Source organism: Bidens hawaiensis, unplaced genomic scaffold (assembly GCF_021521415.1).
Source record: "Bidens hawaiensis isolate Kalapana, Puna unplaced genomic scaffold, B.hawaiensis_p1.1 tig00031475_1, whole genome shotgun sequence".
NCBI lineage: Eukaryota > Viridiplantae > Streptophyta > Magnoliopsida > Asterales > Asteraceae > Bidens > Bidens hawaiensis.
In genome coordinates, this window is record NW_027495307.1 from 81,747 (window position 1) to 97,734 (window position 15,988).

At 38.1% G+C, this 15,988-nt stretch overlaps 1 protein-coding gene across 1 annotated transcript; it reads left to right on the forward strand.

Annotated features, from left to right (window-relative positions):
- Positions 1-11,983: 11,983 nt before the first annotated feature.
- Positions 11,984-12,559, forward strand: LOC143582161 (transcription factor PCL1-like). Its single transcript, XM_077064791.1, has one exon. The coding sequence runs from the start codon at positions 11,984-11,986 to the stop codon at positions 12,557-12,559; it is 576 nt and encodes a 191-aa protein (XP_076920906.1).
- The last annotated feature ends 3,429 nt before the right edge of the window (positions 12,560-15,988 follow it).

Consider the following 15,988-nt stretch of genomic DNA (forward strand, 5'->3'; position numbering starts at 1 on the left):
AAGGATAAACAAGACTACCTATTTAATTAGTTTTAAAAAATCAATACAAGTTATTTTAGAAAAATCAAATTAACTCACAAAGTAAGTAGTTAAATTAAAAATTAATATACGATATTGAAGCATTTGACTGACCAGAAAAACAAAATTCATATTAAAATTTAAAATCAAAGTGTGGAAGCATTTCACGCCTAAACACATCATGAATGGGCTCATTGCTCACGCCGCTCATGACCACCCCACATCCCATCGACTCAATGTGCCGCGGTCGTGGGTCCAACGTGGATGAATGTCCACTCATAGCTACGCACCATACATATAGCCTAAAAGGAACACAATGTTAACATACATTGCAAAAATTGTTGAAAAGTCGGGGATTTCTTAGCTTTTGGGGCTTTGAAACGAGACGAGTTTTGAACTGTTTGATTGTTATTGGTGTGTGAGCTTATCTGAATATTGTCTCCTTGAGCCATCGTCAAATTAATCCACAAATATATCTACGTATAGTTCTGTGTTGTATCTATTGACATAGAAAGAAAAGAGAAGGAAGAGATCACATTCATCTTTTGTTCATGTCCGATATTAATTAAGCTATCCCTTGATTTCAGGTTGACCATGTCCTTCCAACAACCATTCTTCTTTTATATAGCCATATTATCTCAAGGATGAAAAACAATAAAAATAGTAACCGTAGGCGGGACTTGACCGTCGTTTTTGATTTTTTAAATATTTTTAACAGGGTTAATTATTGTATTTTTGGAAAAAGAAAAGGTGGGTTATTTTAGGAACATGCTATACGTCACCGTTAGGCGTCCTCCACCAATCAGTCACATGACTGACATAAGGAAAGTAATCACGTGTCTCAAACTAACTCGGGTGATGATGAGGTGTAACACAGATCCCCACAAATATATTTTCACCTCCTTATCACTTAGACACCATGGTGAGGACCATATTATAACTAGGGGTGACCAACTTAACCGTCGTAACCGTTAAACCGAACCATAACCAACATAACCGAACCAATTTTAACTGATAATCGACATAAACCATGGGTCGGTTTCGGTTTAATGAATTTTTAAAAACCGCCAAATATGGGTCGGTTTTGGTTAAAGATAATTTCAAAACCGCTATAACCGAACCGACCTATTTACTAAACCAATAATATGTTTGGGATTAACTTCCACCAAACATGTTGTTGGATTATATCATTTGATGTTTTTGGTTCAACATTTGTTATCAAATTATGTTGAATTTCATTGTTGGGTTATATAACGTCATTCTTTTTTTGAATATTTGGTATTAATATTAAAGATTATATACTTTGTTAGATTATATCATGTTGTTTTGGTACCAAATTTTTAGGCCCAATTACATTGTTGTGGTTACGGTTAACCGACCCATAACCGCCTCAATATAACCTATAAAACCGATTAACCAAAACCGTTGTAATGGGTAGGTTATGGTTATCCATTAACCGACATATCGGTTATGGTTATGGGTTTGGCTCAAAGCCGCCCCAAACCGACCCATGAACACCCCTAGTTATAACATAGTAACACCTTAGGATGGGTTTGGCTTAGGCATTTTTTGTTTTTTCAGAGGTAAATATCTGCATTCTGCGGACTACATCTGCAAACATCAGTAGAAGAAGAGGTGGACCAAACCTCTGCAGTCTGTAAGAAAAAGACTGTTTTTTTCTAATTTCTACATACTACTAAAATAAAGTTAAATTTAAATAAACCGATTTTTCTAAACATAAAAAAGGTCCTTAATCGAAATTTAAAGGAAAATTGGAAATAAATAATCCCAAACTTTTGTGTATTGGTCGATAATAATCCCAACTTTAAAAATCACTACCAGCGGTCCCAACTTTCAACTATTTTTGTCTCAATGGACCTCCGTTCAAAAACACTTAACGCAATTATGTTTTTTCCCGAGTTTCAAACTGATGTTTTAGGGCTTTTGGTATAAAGGATGATATGAGTCGATCGATATAAAATTTATCTCAAAACAGTGATCCAAGCGACGAAACAACGTTTCAATTCGGGTGCTTGAATTTCCAATTAACAAAAATCAAGTCATTTGAATCATTGTTTCAAGATAAGTTTTACATCAGTTGAATCGTGTCGTTCTTCCGATCAAAATCCCTAAAAAATCGGTTTGAAACTCGGGTAAAAACGTAATAGCGTTAAGTGTTTTTTAACAGAGGTCCATTGAGACAAAAGTAGTTGAATGTTGGAAACGCTGGTAATGATTTTTAAAGTTGCGATTATATTGACCAATACACAAAAGTTGGATTATTTATTTCCAATTTGCCAAATTTAAATAATACTAATAAATTAAAGGAGTTTTTACATATTTCCCCTTTTAAAACACCACTATTACATATTTCCCCAACAAAAAAAAATTAATTACATATTTCTCCTTTTCATGTTAAATTACCAATTTACCCTTGTTTAAAATATTTAAAATGGCATTTTCAACAAATAAGTAATATTAAGTTAACTTAAAAACAAACTAGACACCAAGAAACCAAGACCTCATCAGATAATATTCACCAAGACCTCAACCTAGCTATTTTGTCAAGTTTCCGGCCATTTAATAACCGGCGGAAACTGCCACCACCACCGCTCTTTCCCTCTTTCTCCGACGAGTTGTAATACTTTTAAAACTTTAATTCCAATTTCGAAAATTAATATAAAACTAAAATTAAATATTGTATAAACTGTGAGAGCACCAAACCATTTCACCATCTTCAAAAGTTGGCAATATCTCCGATGACCTCCAAAGCATCTTCAACTCCACCACCACCCATATTAATTGCAGAACCAGTTCCCGTTCCGGATCTAAAGCTATTTGGTCGACCATCGCCTGATACAACCCCCACATCTCCTCTTCCTCCGCTGCCAAATTGCACTCTCTTTCTGGCGACCCTCGCCATTGGTCTCGCCGCTGCCGATTTCAGCAGACATCCACACACTTTGCTTTGAACCACCGTTTCCCTCCACCTATCTAACCAGAAACATTGATTCAGATCTTAAAAACGAGCTAACCTTGACTGTGGTGGTCTAGCCAAAGATGAGATTGAGCAAACTGTTGAAACGAGAGGTGGTGGTCGTCGGAGATGAGATTGAGCAAACCGTTGAAGAGAGATGGCGGTGAACTGTGTGTAGCGGTGGTGGTGGGCTGTGTGCGGTTGTCCTGCCGGAGTTGACATAGGTGATGGTGGGGCTGCCAAAGTGCAGATGGAAGAAAGATGTGTAATTTCTTTAATTTTATTGTTTCTTTTATTAAACAAAACGCAAAATAGTAAATTAACAGGTTAATTATAGTAATATGTAATATATATTGGTTAGGAAAGGGAAATATGTAATTAACTTTTTGGTTTTGGGGAAATGTGTAATTAAAGATCTTAGGAGGGGGATATGTATAAATGCCCCTAAATTAAATCATGTATGATTACAAAGTTTTGATTAACTAAGAATACAAACTTAAATGAATCTTCAAATTATATATCGAGACCAAGAACCAATTCCATTTTTGATACACACATTATACATGATATTCGAATTCGGATCCAACACGTCCAAAACTTAATTATAAACATAAAATATTGAAAAGTTAGAAGCTAATTCAGGTCAATTCTTAGTGTAATTGAAAAAAATAATAACTTTAATAATCTCCTCAACGTAACTAACAAAAAACTTCCGGCGTTCCTTCCTAACCCCTTCGTCGGAGTTTCACTTCTCCTTTAACCAGACCACCTACTGGCTCTACTATCATCGCTGATATTTGAAGAATGAAGTTAAGTTAGTTACTTTACTGAATTCAGCGATCTCAGTTACTTCATACAGTTGTACGAAAACCGTCAGATATGTTTCCGGCGTACAGTGTGGCTTTCTAGGGCTCGGAACTTAACTTGAAGCTTCATGTGAAGTCTGATTTTTCCGGCAGAGGTGCGGTGGAGGCGTGACGGGTGGATGAGGGGGGGGGGGGGGAGGGGTGTTTGGAGTTGCTAGGGTTTGAGGAAATAGATTAGTGTATATGAGATGGGAAGAGGCTAGTAGATGTTAGAAGTTGTTGGCTCAGGTCTGTAGCAAGAAGAGGGTGCACAAACCATTTTTAGTGAAATGTTTTCAAAAAATACAAATAATATGCAAACCTCTGCTCATGGTCTGCGCTGCACAGACAAAAGAGGTCAAAAAGACCTTTTCTGTAAAAACAAACACCACCTTAGTCTATCTCCATATGGTATGGCCAAGGTAACACAAGGTTCACCCTTGCTAAAACATCTTAACCTTTGGTAAAATCTTGGTATTAAAAAGCGCGCTCAATGCGAGGTGAGGCGAGAAGTGACCCAAGGCGAGCACCTCAATGCTTTTGCCTACCCAAGGCGAAGCCAGTTTAAAAAGCGAACGCTTTTTGCGCTTTTGTGCAAGGCGAAAAAGCTAGGAGGCGAAGGCTTTAAGTACAAAAGGCGACCAGTTAGCACATTTAACTTAACCTTTATAATTAGTCATTTCTAGACTTTTCACATTTGGCAATAAACTTTTGAAAGTTGAAACACTTTTGAGTAATGTTCTTTTGGGAACACTTCCGAGTAATTTGATACTCGATAGCTTGTTTTTACTCTACTTTGAAATTTTGGGCGAGTAACGTGTTACTCGAAAATTGTTCTACACTACTTTTGGAATTTTGGGATTTATATATGTTGATGTTTTAGACGTTTAATATATATTATAATGTGGTTTGTATATAATATGTGGCTTATAAATAATTAAATACTTTTTAAAATACAATCGCCTTGTGTTCAAAAAGCATTCGCTTTTGCGCTTTTCGCCTCGGCTGAGGACCTCTACGCTTTTGTTCGCCTCACGCTTTTTCAATCCAAAGGTACAATTACCTGAAAAAAACTTTTAAAATAATACGCCAACATATGCTAGTGGATATAGATAACTGACGCGCAATTTAAAAATCTGAGATAATACTTATTTATTCTTGCAACTAGTTGACCATACATCTCTTGATAGTCTAAACACTTAGGGGTGCTTGCTTTTTCACAAAAGATCTTTTTGATCTCTTTTGTCTGCGCCGTGCAGACCACGCGTAGACATTGCCCTCTGCGACTGTTTGTTTTTTCGAATACGTTTCATTAAAAATCGTCTGCGCGTCCTCTTCTTGGTGCAGACTTGGACGTTCTACTTCTCACTTCTTCCAACCTCTTCTCAGCATATCAAACATATCAGTGTGTAATTTTCATATTTGTAATTTTCAGATTTGATAATTTTTTTTTAACTTACATCCAACCTTATTATTAGTTTAGGTATAATGATTAGTTTAATATTCACCATTCTTGTAATTGTGCAATTATTATTAATTTTTTGTTGAAGGAAGTTTGTAGAAAAGTTTAGGTATAAAGAAAGTTTGTAGAAAGGATTGATATAATGAATGTTGTTTTTGCTTGTTTATTGCTGCATGTGTTAGATTATTATTAATTTTTGGTTGAAGAAAGTTTGTAGAAAAGTTAGGTATAATGAATCGGTTTATTTAAATTTATGTTTATTATGGTACTCTGCAGACGTTTAAAAACAAACAGCCTTTTTCTTGCATACTGCGGATGTTTGGTCCACCTCTTCTTTCACAGATATCTGCAAATGTGATCGGTAAACTGCATACATTTTATCTCTTAAAAAGAAACAACACCTTAGAAGGCCTATTTCAACATAAGTATTTCCACTAATGTACATACTCTTTAACCCCAATAAAACAAACAGATTTTTTCTATAACTGGGAGCACTAGTCATGATGCCTTTCAGGAATCATTTGCCAACCTTGTAAATCAAGTAGTTTTACGTAGTCAACAAGGCTTACAATTGGGAGTACCATCATGATACATTATGGTAAATATGGGTATAGATCTGATTAGGTATGTGTGCACTATAGTCCAAGTGGTGTCTCGTTAAACTATCATATGAATTAAGTAGTTCAAATTATTTAAAACATTTAAATTGCTATACTTCTTAGTTTTCTCAAGTTATATGCCTTTGTAGTTTTGAAAGAGTTAATCGTATTCACATGATAATAATATTTGTTAACAATTCCTCGTATAAATCTTAGCCTCAAAGAAGCTTAGTATCAAAGCTATTGATCTTGATATTACTTGTTAACAACCTAGAATTATTTGATCCAAGTCTCTTCTTGATTTAGAGTCACCTGGATGCAAAGATCAAGCCTCACACACCTTTCTTAGTGTTAGTGATGAAGCTATTCAATAACACCATCAAAAAATGAAAGTTTTTCTTGATTTTGAGTAAAAAGGGGTTGATGATTTGGAACATTATGCATGTTTAGAGACGCCCTTGCATGCCTTTATATAGCCCAACACGTAATCAATATGCTGGTAAAAGTGATAGTGCTGACTCACCCTATAGACTGACTATCAGAAGGATTAGACGGTTTGCCAAATGATCATAACTGCCAAATCACTTCTAAGCCCTAATATGCATGGGTCATCAAAAGGTGTCTACCTTTGCTAGACGGTCCGTCTAGCCAACATTTTGATCATGTTCACTTTAAACTCTTTACTTAGACTTAACGACAACCATATCAAGTATTTATACTTATTTTTTTTATGTTAGATATTACACCTTAGTCCTTCAACTTTTAAAATGTTCAATTTGATACGAAATTGTGATAAGTGTTCCAGTTTATGTTCAAATACATTACTGTTGGTTTCAGCTAAAAAAGCCGGCCATAAATTAAACGCCGGCTGGATGTGAAGTTGTTTTTATGCTGATTCCAAATTTAAATAAACTAATGTTCAAGGCACTTTGTATGACTTTGTGATTATTGTTTAATAATGTTTATGTTATCATAATTGGAAGCTTTTAACTTTATTATGAAATAAAAAAGTTTTATGAGTTTATCCATTATCCTAATCTGAAAAGGACATATATTTTATAAGGAATGACCACAATTAAGGGGCTCAACCACCTTTATAATTAGAATGTGTATTTTAATTCAATATATTCAAACTCTTACCTAACTTAGAGGCTTGTATTACTCCAAAATTTACTCCTTCCATATTGTAATTAGTCTTTATAAAGGCATGTAACCATTTGTAATTGATATCAAGAATTATTATATTACACCACCTTTATATGGTAATCAGAGCTACAAAGCTCCTCTGAGCATTTACGATCCAAACCACCTTCCCTTCATTTTTTTTTCTTCTTTCTCTGTTTTCTATCATGAATACCACCATAGTTGAAGTCACCACCCACACAGATTTTCCTACCAAGCTCACAACGAATAACTTTCCATCTTGGAGAAAACAAGTCATGGCTACTCTAATCGGGCTTGATCTGGATCAATATGTCGACGGCATTACCGAACCACCACCCCGCATTCTTGAAGGCCAGCCCAATCCGGCCTATCGCTCATGGTACCGACAAGACCAAATTCTTCTCGGAGCTCTCCTCGGAAGTTGCTACGACACTATTCAACCAATTGTCTCCTCGGCCGACACATCCCGTCAACTGTTTCAACGCTTGACCGAAAGCTATGCTAGGGTTTCTAGATCCAGAATCATCTCATTGAAATCAAAACTTGCCAGAACCACCAAGGGTACGAAATCAATGACTGCATTCCTCCATGAGATAAAAGCAATTGCTGATGACTTAGCCTTGGCTCAAGAACCGATTAAAGAAGAGGACCTAATCGTCCACATTCTCACCCAATTAGGTGACGATTACAAGTATGTCTCTGTTGCTCTACAATTTCGTGATAACCAGCTTACATTCTCTGACGTGTTCAACAAGCTGGTGGACTACGAGCGATCGCTACAAGAAACACAAACTCCATCCCTAATTGCTACCGTAAATAACACGCAAAGACAAGGGGGACGATTCTCGCGGAATGGATATGAGGGCCGAAATCATAACAGGCCCAAATTTCCGAATCAAAACAGTGGGTCTCAAAACAGTTCACGTGCTAACAGTAATTCTCTTTTTTGCCAATTTTGTAATATTCCAGGTCATGACACCAAAGATTGTAGGAAGTTAGCACGCTTTTACAGGAAAACAACATTGCTATATCCTCAATGCCATGAAATAACCCGGTGGTGAACTCATCGATGGCAAGCCCGTCAGTACCCACCCCACCATGGATGCTTGATAGTGGGGCATCTCATCATGTGACATCCAACCGATCATCCTTGCACACCCTATCAGAATATGGCGGGCCCGATGAGATTGTGTTAGGAAACGGTAAAAGTCTTCCCATTTTTCATGCCGGTCACACATCTCTTCCCACCTCTTCTTGTTCTTTAAACTTACAAAAAGTTTTTCTCGTTCCTCACTTACGTAATAATCTTATATCCGTTGCTAAACTTTGTAAATCTAACCATGTTTTGGTTGAATTTTTTACTTATCATTTTATTGTTAAGGATCTTCGCACGGGGGCGCATCTAATGCGGGGAGTGAACGTTAATGACGTATAATATGCTGCAATCAACTCACTTCGTCGTCTTTCCCAAATCAACTTTACCACTAGATCTAAAGAGTCGTTTCTCGCATGGCATCACAAGCTTGGACACCCGTCAATCAAAGTCTTGAAGTTTCTACTTAAGGATTTAGGACTCGATTATAACAAAAATGTCCAATACTTTATTTCATTGTCATGCGTGCTCAATAAATAAATGTCATAAACAACCTTTTGGTGAAAACTCTTTTAAAGTGTCTAAACCATTAGAACTCGTTTATTCGGATGTTTGGGGGCCCGTTAAAACATCAAACGATGGATATACTTACTATGTCATTTTTATTGACTTTTACTCAAAATACACATGGTTCTATCCAATGAAAAGAAAGTCGGATGTCTCCATTTTATTTCCACAGTTTAAAAAGTTGGTTGAAAAATTCTTTAACACTCCCCTCGTCTCACTTTTCTCCGACAACGGGGGCGAATATATCGGTCTTATTCCATACCTTCAACAAAATGGAATATCTCATTTTACCACTCCCCCACACACCCCGGAGCAAAATGGTGTCGCCGAACGACGCCATAGACATATTGTTGAAACCGGTTAATCGCTCCTACATCACGCTAACTTACCATTCACCTTTTGGACTCATACGTTTCAAACTGCGGTCCATCTCATAAATCGTCTTCCGACACAAATTCTTAACTTCAAATCACCTTTTGACCGGTTATACAAAACAACGCCAAGTTACACAAAGCTAAAACCTTTTGGTTGCTTGTGTTTCCCATGGCTACGTCCGTACGCCTTATCAAAACTTCACCCGCGATCCGTCAAATGCATCTTCCTCGGATACTCCTCCTCAAATGCCGCATATAAATGCTACGATTATCACTCTCGACACGTTGAATTTGTGGAGCACATCTTTCCCCTCAAAGTGGACAATACATCCATTTCTTCCCTACCCACTGCCATGACTTTGTGTCCACATCTAGTGTGCAACCTATCCCACCTTCCAATACTCATAACCCTTCCACCCATACACACGTAAAACCTACATCTCTAACAAATCCCATGTAACCCCACCCAATACTCACTCCTCCACCCATACCCATACCCCCAATTAATACTAACATGCATCAACACCCAAACCTCACTTCTCCAATCACATCACAATCCATTTCTACAAACTCTTCTGACCCGCCTTCACCGAACACTTCCACAACTTCTAATCACTCTTCACCACTGTCCCCGAACCCCTCTCCAACCCAACATACTACTACAACCACACCCGAAATAACACCACCTACAACACCCTCCACTACCTCTAACCCAACTGCTCAACCACAACGAACACGAAAACCAAATAAAAAATACTTCAATCAAAATCTTGTCAACACAACCACCCTCCACCCCCTACCGCCCACTCTTGAACCCACAACTCATTCTCAAGCTTCCCAAGATCCTATGTGGCGACATGCTATGGATCTCGAGTTTAATGCCCTACTCAAAAATCAAACGTGGGAGCTTGTACCCTCCACCTCTCACACACCAATTGGTTGCAAATGGGTCTTTCGAATCAAACGTAATCCCAATGGCTCCATTGAAAAATACGAGGCCCGTCTTGTGGCAAAAGGGTATCTCCAACAATATGGGAAAGATTACTTTGATACATTTAGTCCCGTCACAAAACCCATCACCATCCGCACAATTCTTTCGGTAGCTTTTTCCAAAAATTGGCCGCTATGGCAACTCGATGTTAACAACACATTTCTTCACGGTACCCTTCACGAGGATGTCTTTATGACTCAACCGCCAGGTTATGTCAATTCTCAATTCCCTAATCATGTCTGCAAACTCAAAAAGGCATTATACGGTCTGAAACAAGCTCCTCGAGCTTGGTTCATTGAGCTCACTAAATTCCTCCTCAGTTTTGGATTCACCAAGTCCTTAGCTGATGCTTCCTTATTCATTTACCAACAAAAAAATGTGACTTGTTACTTTATGGTCTATGTTGATGATATTGTTCTCACAGGCAATAATACCCAATTTCTTGAAAACTTCATCAATGCCTTAAGTGACAAGTTCTCTGTCAAGGATCTTGGTATGCTTCATCACTTCCTAGGTGTTGAAGTAATACCAACCACAACCGGACTCTTCTTGTCTCAACACCGTCACATACAAGACATTCTAAATCAATTTCACATGGACGGTGCAAAGGACGTGGTTACTCCACTTAGTGCTACCGATCCTCTGTCTCTTGCCGACCCATATCCATCGGTCGATGCCACTCCTTACCGCAAACTAGTCGGCTCACTACAATATCTTGCCTTCACTCATCCAGATATTTCGTTCGCTATTAACAAACTCTCCCAATTCATGCATGCTCCAAGACAAGGCCATTGGCAAGCTCTTAAATGGGTCCTTCGCTACCTCAAAGGAACCATTCATCATGGTCTTTTTCTAAACCGCAACTCTCCTCTCACTCTGTCGGCCTTTTCAGACTCTGACTGGGGTGGCGCTAATGATGCCGGTCAGTCCACTACTGCTTACATACTTTATCTTGGCACCAACATCGTCTCATGGATCCACACGACAAAAATCAGTCTCTCGGTCCTCTACGGAAGCCGAGTACAAGGCATTGGCAAATGCTTCGGCAGAAATCACGTGGCTCAAGAACTTACTTAAAGAACTTGGCATTCCTATACAACAGGTGCCAACGCTATTTTGCGACAATACAGGTGCCACATATTTATGTGCTAATCCAGTTTACCATTCACGCATGAAACATGTTGCTTTTGACTATCACTTCGTAAGGGAACAACTTTCTGCTGGTCATCTACGTGTTCTTCACATCAGTTCTCAAGATCAACTAGCCGACATGCTCACTAAGCCGTTGTCAAGAGCACCGTTTCTTCGTAACCGCTCCAAGATTGGCGTATCCGATGGATCCTCCATCTTGCAGGGACGTATAAGGAATGACCACAATCAAGGGACTCAATCACCTTCATAATTAGAATGTGTATTTTAATTCAATATATTCAAACTCTTACCTAACTTAGAGGCTTGTATTACTCCAATATTTACTCCTTTCATATTGTAATTAGTCTTTATAAAGACATATAACCATTTGTAATTGATATCAAAAATTATTATATTACACAACCTTTATATATTTTAGTATCCACTTGTCTAGTTTTAAACAGTGCATTTTACAATCAACAAGTTGTACCAAAACAAAATAAAGTAATATAAATTTTAGGAAAAACTAAAATGTGGTTTATAACTATAAACTTTTTAGAAAGAAATAAAATTGCAATCAAATCAAATGAAGCAATCAACGATTGAAAAAATATCTAAAATATACACGCTGGCATCTAAATACTTTCCCCTTCCACTTTTAACCACATCCCCTGTCGCCTGATTTTCTTTCCATCTGAATGTTTCTCAAACTCTTCACCAGCTATTAATTTGTTTGATTCGTCCAAATCAGTTTATTCTGATATGGACTGGGAGGCTGGTTTACCACCTCTGTCACACCTTCTCATATCGCTGGAGCTGGCGTCAGCTTTCAACATCACGCCAGAGCCTCACCGAAGCATGACTGACGTCACACACGCTTCTCGTACAACACTCTTAACCCTTAACAGTTCTATATCATCCAGTGATGAAAGAGAAGACCATGAATCTTCTGCCAGGTCATCCAAACGGATCCGATTGGTTTGGACCCCAGAGTTGCACAAGCTGTTTGCTGAGGTTGTTAAACATTTAGGTGTCAAGAAAGCCGTTCCCAAAATTATTATGCAGCTGATGAACGTTGAAGGATTGACTAGAGAGAACGTGGCTAGTCATTTACAAAAGTATAGACTTTATGTTAAAAGGATGCCGGGATTATCCGATCGCACAGTTGGTGTGGGTCGAAGGGCTTCGGTTTCAGTGCCATACATGGTGCCGCCTATGACCTACCCTTCACCACACATGGTGCATCATCACGGGTTCGATTATCATTATAATATGATGATGCACAATTTCGGTTCGGTTTCACCTTATCAACACGGGATGACTTCTAATGATAAATAGGATTAATTTCATATCCATGTTTCAAGTGTCATCATAATATCTGAAGTTCCATACAACAAAGCTGGCTTCGTCTGTTTTGTTGTCAATAGTTGTACATTTTGTGTTGAATTTAGCATAGTCATTATAGATGCAAGACACTGTTTTGTGTTGAATTGCAATTGTAAGTTTAGAGAAAATCGGCTAGGTGATGATTTGTATTCAAGATTTTTGTGGTTGAAAGCTCTTTTGTTGCATTGAAGCAGAAGACAGTTGTGACCACATGGTTGCCAAGTATTGTAAGTCACATTCCTAACCCATTTGTGTATAGCCATCAGTGTTGCTTTTTTTGGGTTTTACTACTATTCACCACACCAAACGATTCTCAAAAGAAGGAACGAAGGCAAAAAAACAACCTTACAGCATATACAAAGGAGACTTACACCAATCTTTTCTAACAATCTTCTTAAATCTAGATCTAGACTTTAGCCACAAAAACAAGAGAGATTTAACACTCGCCACAATATCCCCTATATTAGACTTCTTGCCATTGAAAGTACTATCGTTCCTCGCTTTCCAAATACATCAAACAACAACAATAATCACCCCATGCATAATTCTCTTTCCCATCTTACCTCCCGTAGCGGATTTGAATGCTTCTATAAGATCTGTAACCTCAAAAGCATGACTGTCCCTATAAAGCCTTATAAATTCAGGGGCCTTGTACGGCTAGAAAAAAATAGACCCCTAAAATATATACAATTTATAACGTAAAAAAGTTATAACGTAAAAAAGTTAAACTTGTTTCCATGTCATCATATTTATAATCAAGTTATACATAATAGTAAATTAGAAAAGAAAAAAACCAGCTTTTGGTAAATAAACTAATAAATATACAACCATATGTATAGGGCTACTAGGGACACCCACCACACGCCCTAAGACGCCGCGTATAGGGCTACACGCGGCGTATTAGGGTACAATTTGACGTCCTAGCCCTAATACGCCGTGTATAGACCTATACGCGGCATATTGGGTTTTTTATATTATTGGAGCCCGGCTTCCCTTCCTCTCTATCCTTCTCTTTTTTATTTTATATCCCTCCCTCACCCTCATCATCTTCATTCAACCAACAACACAATTTTTGGTATATATACCCACAATGTCGTGGTTCAACCATTTATTTCCGGAGTCGAACGAGGAGGAGTCGGTTACGCCGGAGTTGAACGAGGAGGAGCTGGGTTACGTCGGAGTCGAACGAGGAGGAGCCAGGTGAACGAGGAGGAGCCGAGTTACGCCGGAGTCGAACGAGGAGGAGGCCGGGTTACGCCGCTAACGATCAGCCTTGCACATCGTGGTTACCCGACTTGAACCAATTTTCGTTTCATATTTATTCAGTATGAAGTCGGTAGTTGTACATGTTATGATAGAGAATTGGTGACTGGTTTATACTTTATAGGGACTTTTGAAAAACTACTATATAGACACCACCTATATGAGCCTAATATTGTTCACTCAACACCCCCACTACATTACGTTTTGTTAGAATTAAATTGGTTATTATAGTCGGTCTAAACAGTTTTACGGTAACCCTAGCTCGCTGGGCCTCCCAAATTTGAACCAGGTTTCCCGTACTATTACCGTCATTGCTAAATTTTTTATTACAGTATTACTAGTATTATTATTAAAATATTATTATTGTATTATTATTATATTAATATTATTATTATGAATGTTACGATTATTATTACAATATTATTTTTTTGCTATTAAAATATTATTATTATTAAAATATTAATTTTTATATTATTATTAGTATTAAAATATTATTATATTAGGTACATGGTGTTTACGATATTCAGCCGTCGTACCAGTCACCTGTTGCCGGAATATTTGAGAGAGAAAGTGAATTATGGGACGAAGAATGAATGTCTGAATCCCAACCTATTTATACATAAAATTAGGCTCCTTCACGTAGCGCGAAGGAAACCTACACAACCGGTTCGCGTCGCGCGAAATAGGTATAGGGTTGCCAAGTCAGCCCTAGCTATGCCACGTGGCACGACACGTGTCATCGTTGTGTGGTTCTCACGTCGCATAGCGCGAGAAAGACAAAGGAATTTCCGAGTAACTTTTACTGCTTCACGTAAAGACAAAAGGGTTGTCGAGTGCGCAAACCACCTGCTCCACTACTTGTGCAGGCCCCTGTAAATTTCCTTGAGTTTCGGTCTTGCGACTGTACTCCTCAGCGGAGTGTTTCTTGGGAGATAATATGTATTAGAGCATGTACAACTATAAACATATTGTACCTAAAACTACAATTGGTTTCATTCTTTCCTGTCCACACCTCCAATTTATATCCTCTCTCTGTTTATTGGTGGTAGCTAAAAATGTTGGAATTGGTGGTTGGAAAATTAAAATACAGCAATAGTGGCCTTCGAATCCTCACATTTGTTTATAGTGGCGCCATTGATGCATGGCAGACCTGTTGGAAATAGTGGATCGGTTTGGTTAATTTAACGCGACCGATCGAGTTACAACCCGTGAGAGTTACACCTTGGGCAACGAACTAAAATCCGTTTAAATTGTTTAACCGGTAAATGATGAAACTAATTACGCGGAATTATTATTTATAATAGTTATAAATAATAAAGTTTATTTACTAATTAAATATACTGGTACGGGCTTTAAACAAGAGTTGGAACGAGTTGGACTTTGGACCCGGTTAGGATTTATTAGTAATAAATAATAAGATTATAATATAATTTTAATATAATAATAACCTAAATAGGTTGACTTGCTGATTACTCCAACTTTGGTGGAGATATAAATAATCACGTAAACATAATATGTTGAGAGAACTATTCTGCCGCAAGAAAAAAGGCCTGCCGCAACCAAAGTCCAGCCGCACCTCGATCGTTACCGACTTTCGCTACAGCAAAACACCCGCTGCTGCCGTACGCCACCCGGCTGTTGTCGCTGCTGTTCGTACGCCACCCGACTGCTGTCGTTGCTGTTCGTAAGCCACTGTCGGCGCTGCTTTCGCGTACCGCCGTCGCCGCTCGCTCGTTCGGTTCGTCACCTAGCATCGTTCGTTGAACCTCGGTGTCTCAACTGGTTATTCATTTACCGAGGTATTATTTATCTCATCGGTAGTTAAATAATATATTGTTTACTATTATCCGTGCTCGTATGTCTTGTAACCGGATCCTGTCGGGTTCAGTTTCGGTGCCGATTATTCGTTTATATTCCGCTGCGTATTTATTAATAATAAGATTTAATTATTATTTGTCATGTTTATTAAACCGGTTCTAATAAATAAAATTTTGACTGATCACCACTGAAACCCAACAGTGGTATCAGAGCCTTGGTCACAACGTACGAGTCGGTACCGGTCTTTTAACCGAAATTAGAACACACACTTTAACTGGTTTTAAAGTTTCTGGTCTAATT

Bases quoted from the DNA above. Each gene is read 5' to 3' on its own strand.
- LOC143582161 (XM_077064791.1), top strand. From the start codon at position 11,984: ATGGACTGGGAGGCTGGTTTACCACCTCTGTCACACCTTCTCATATCG.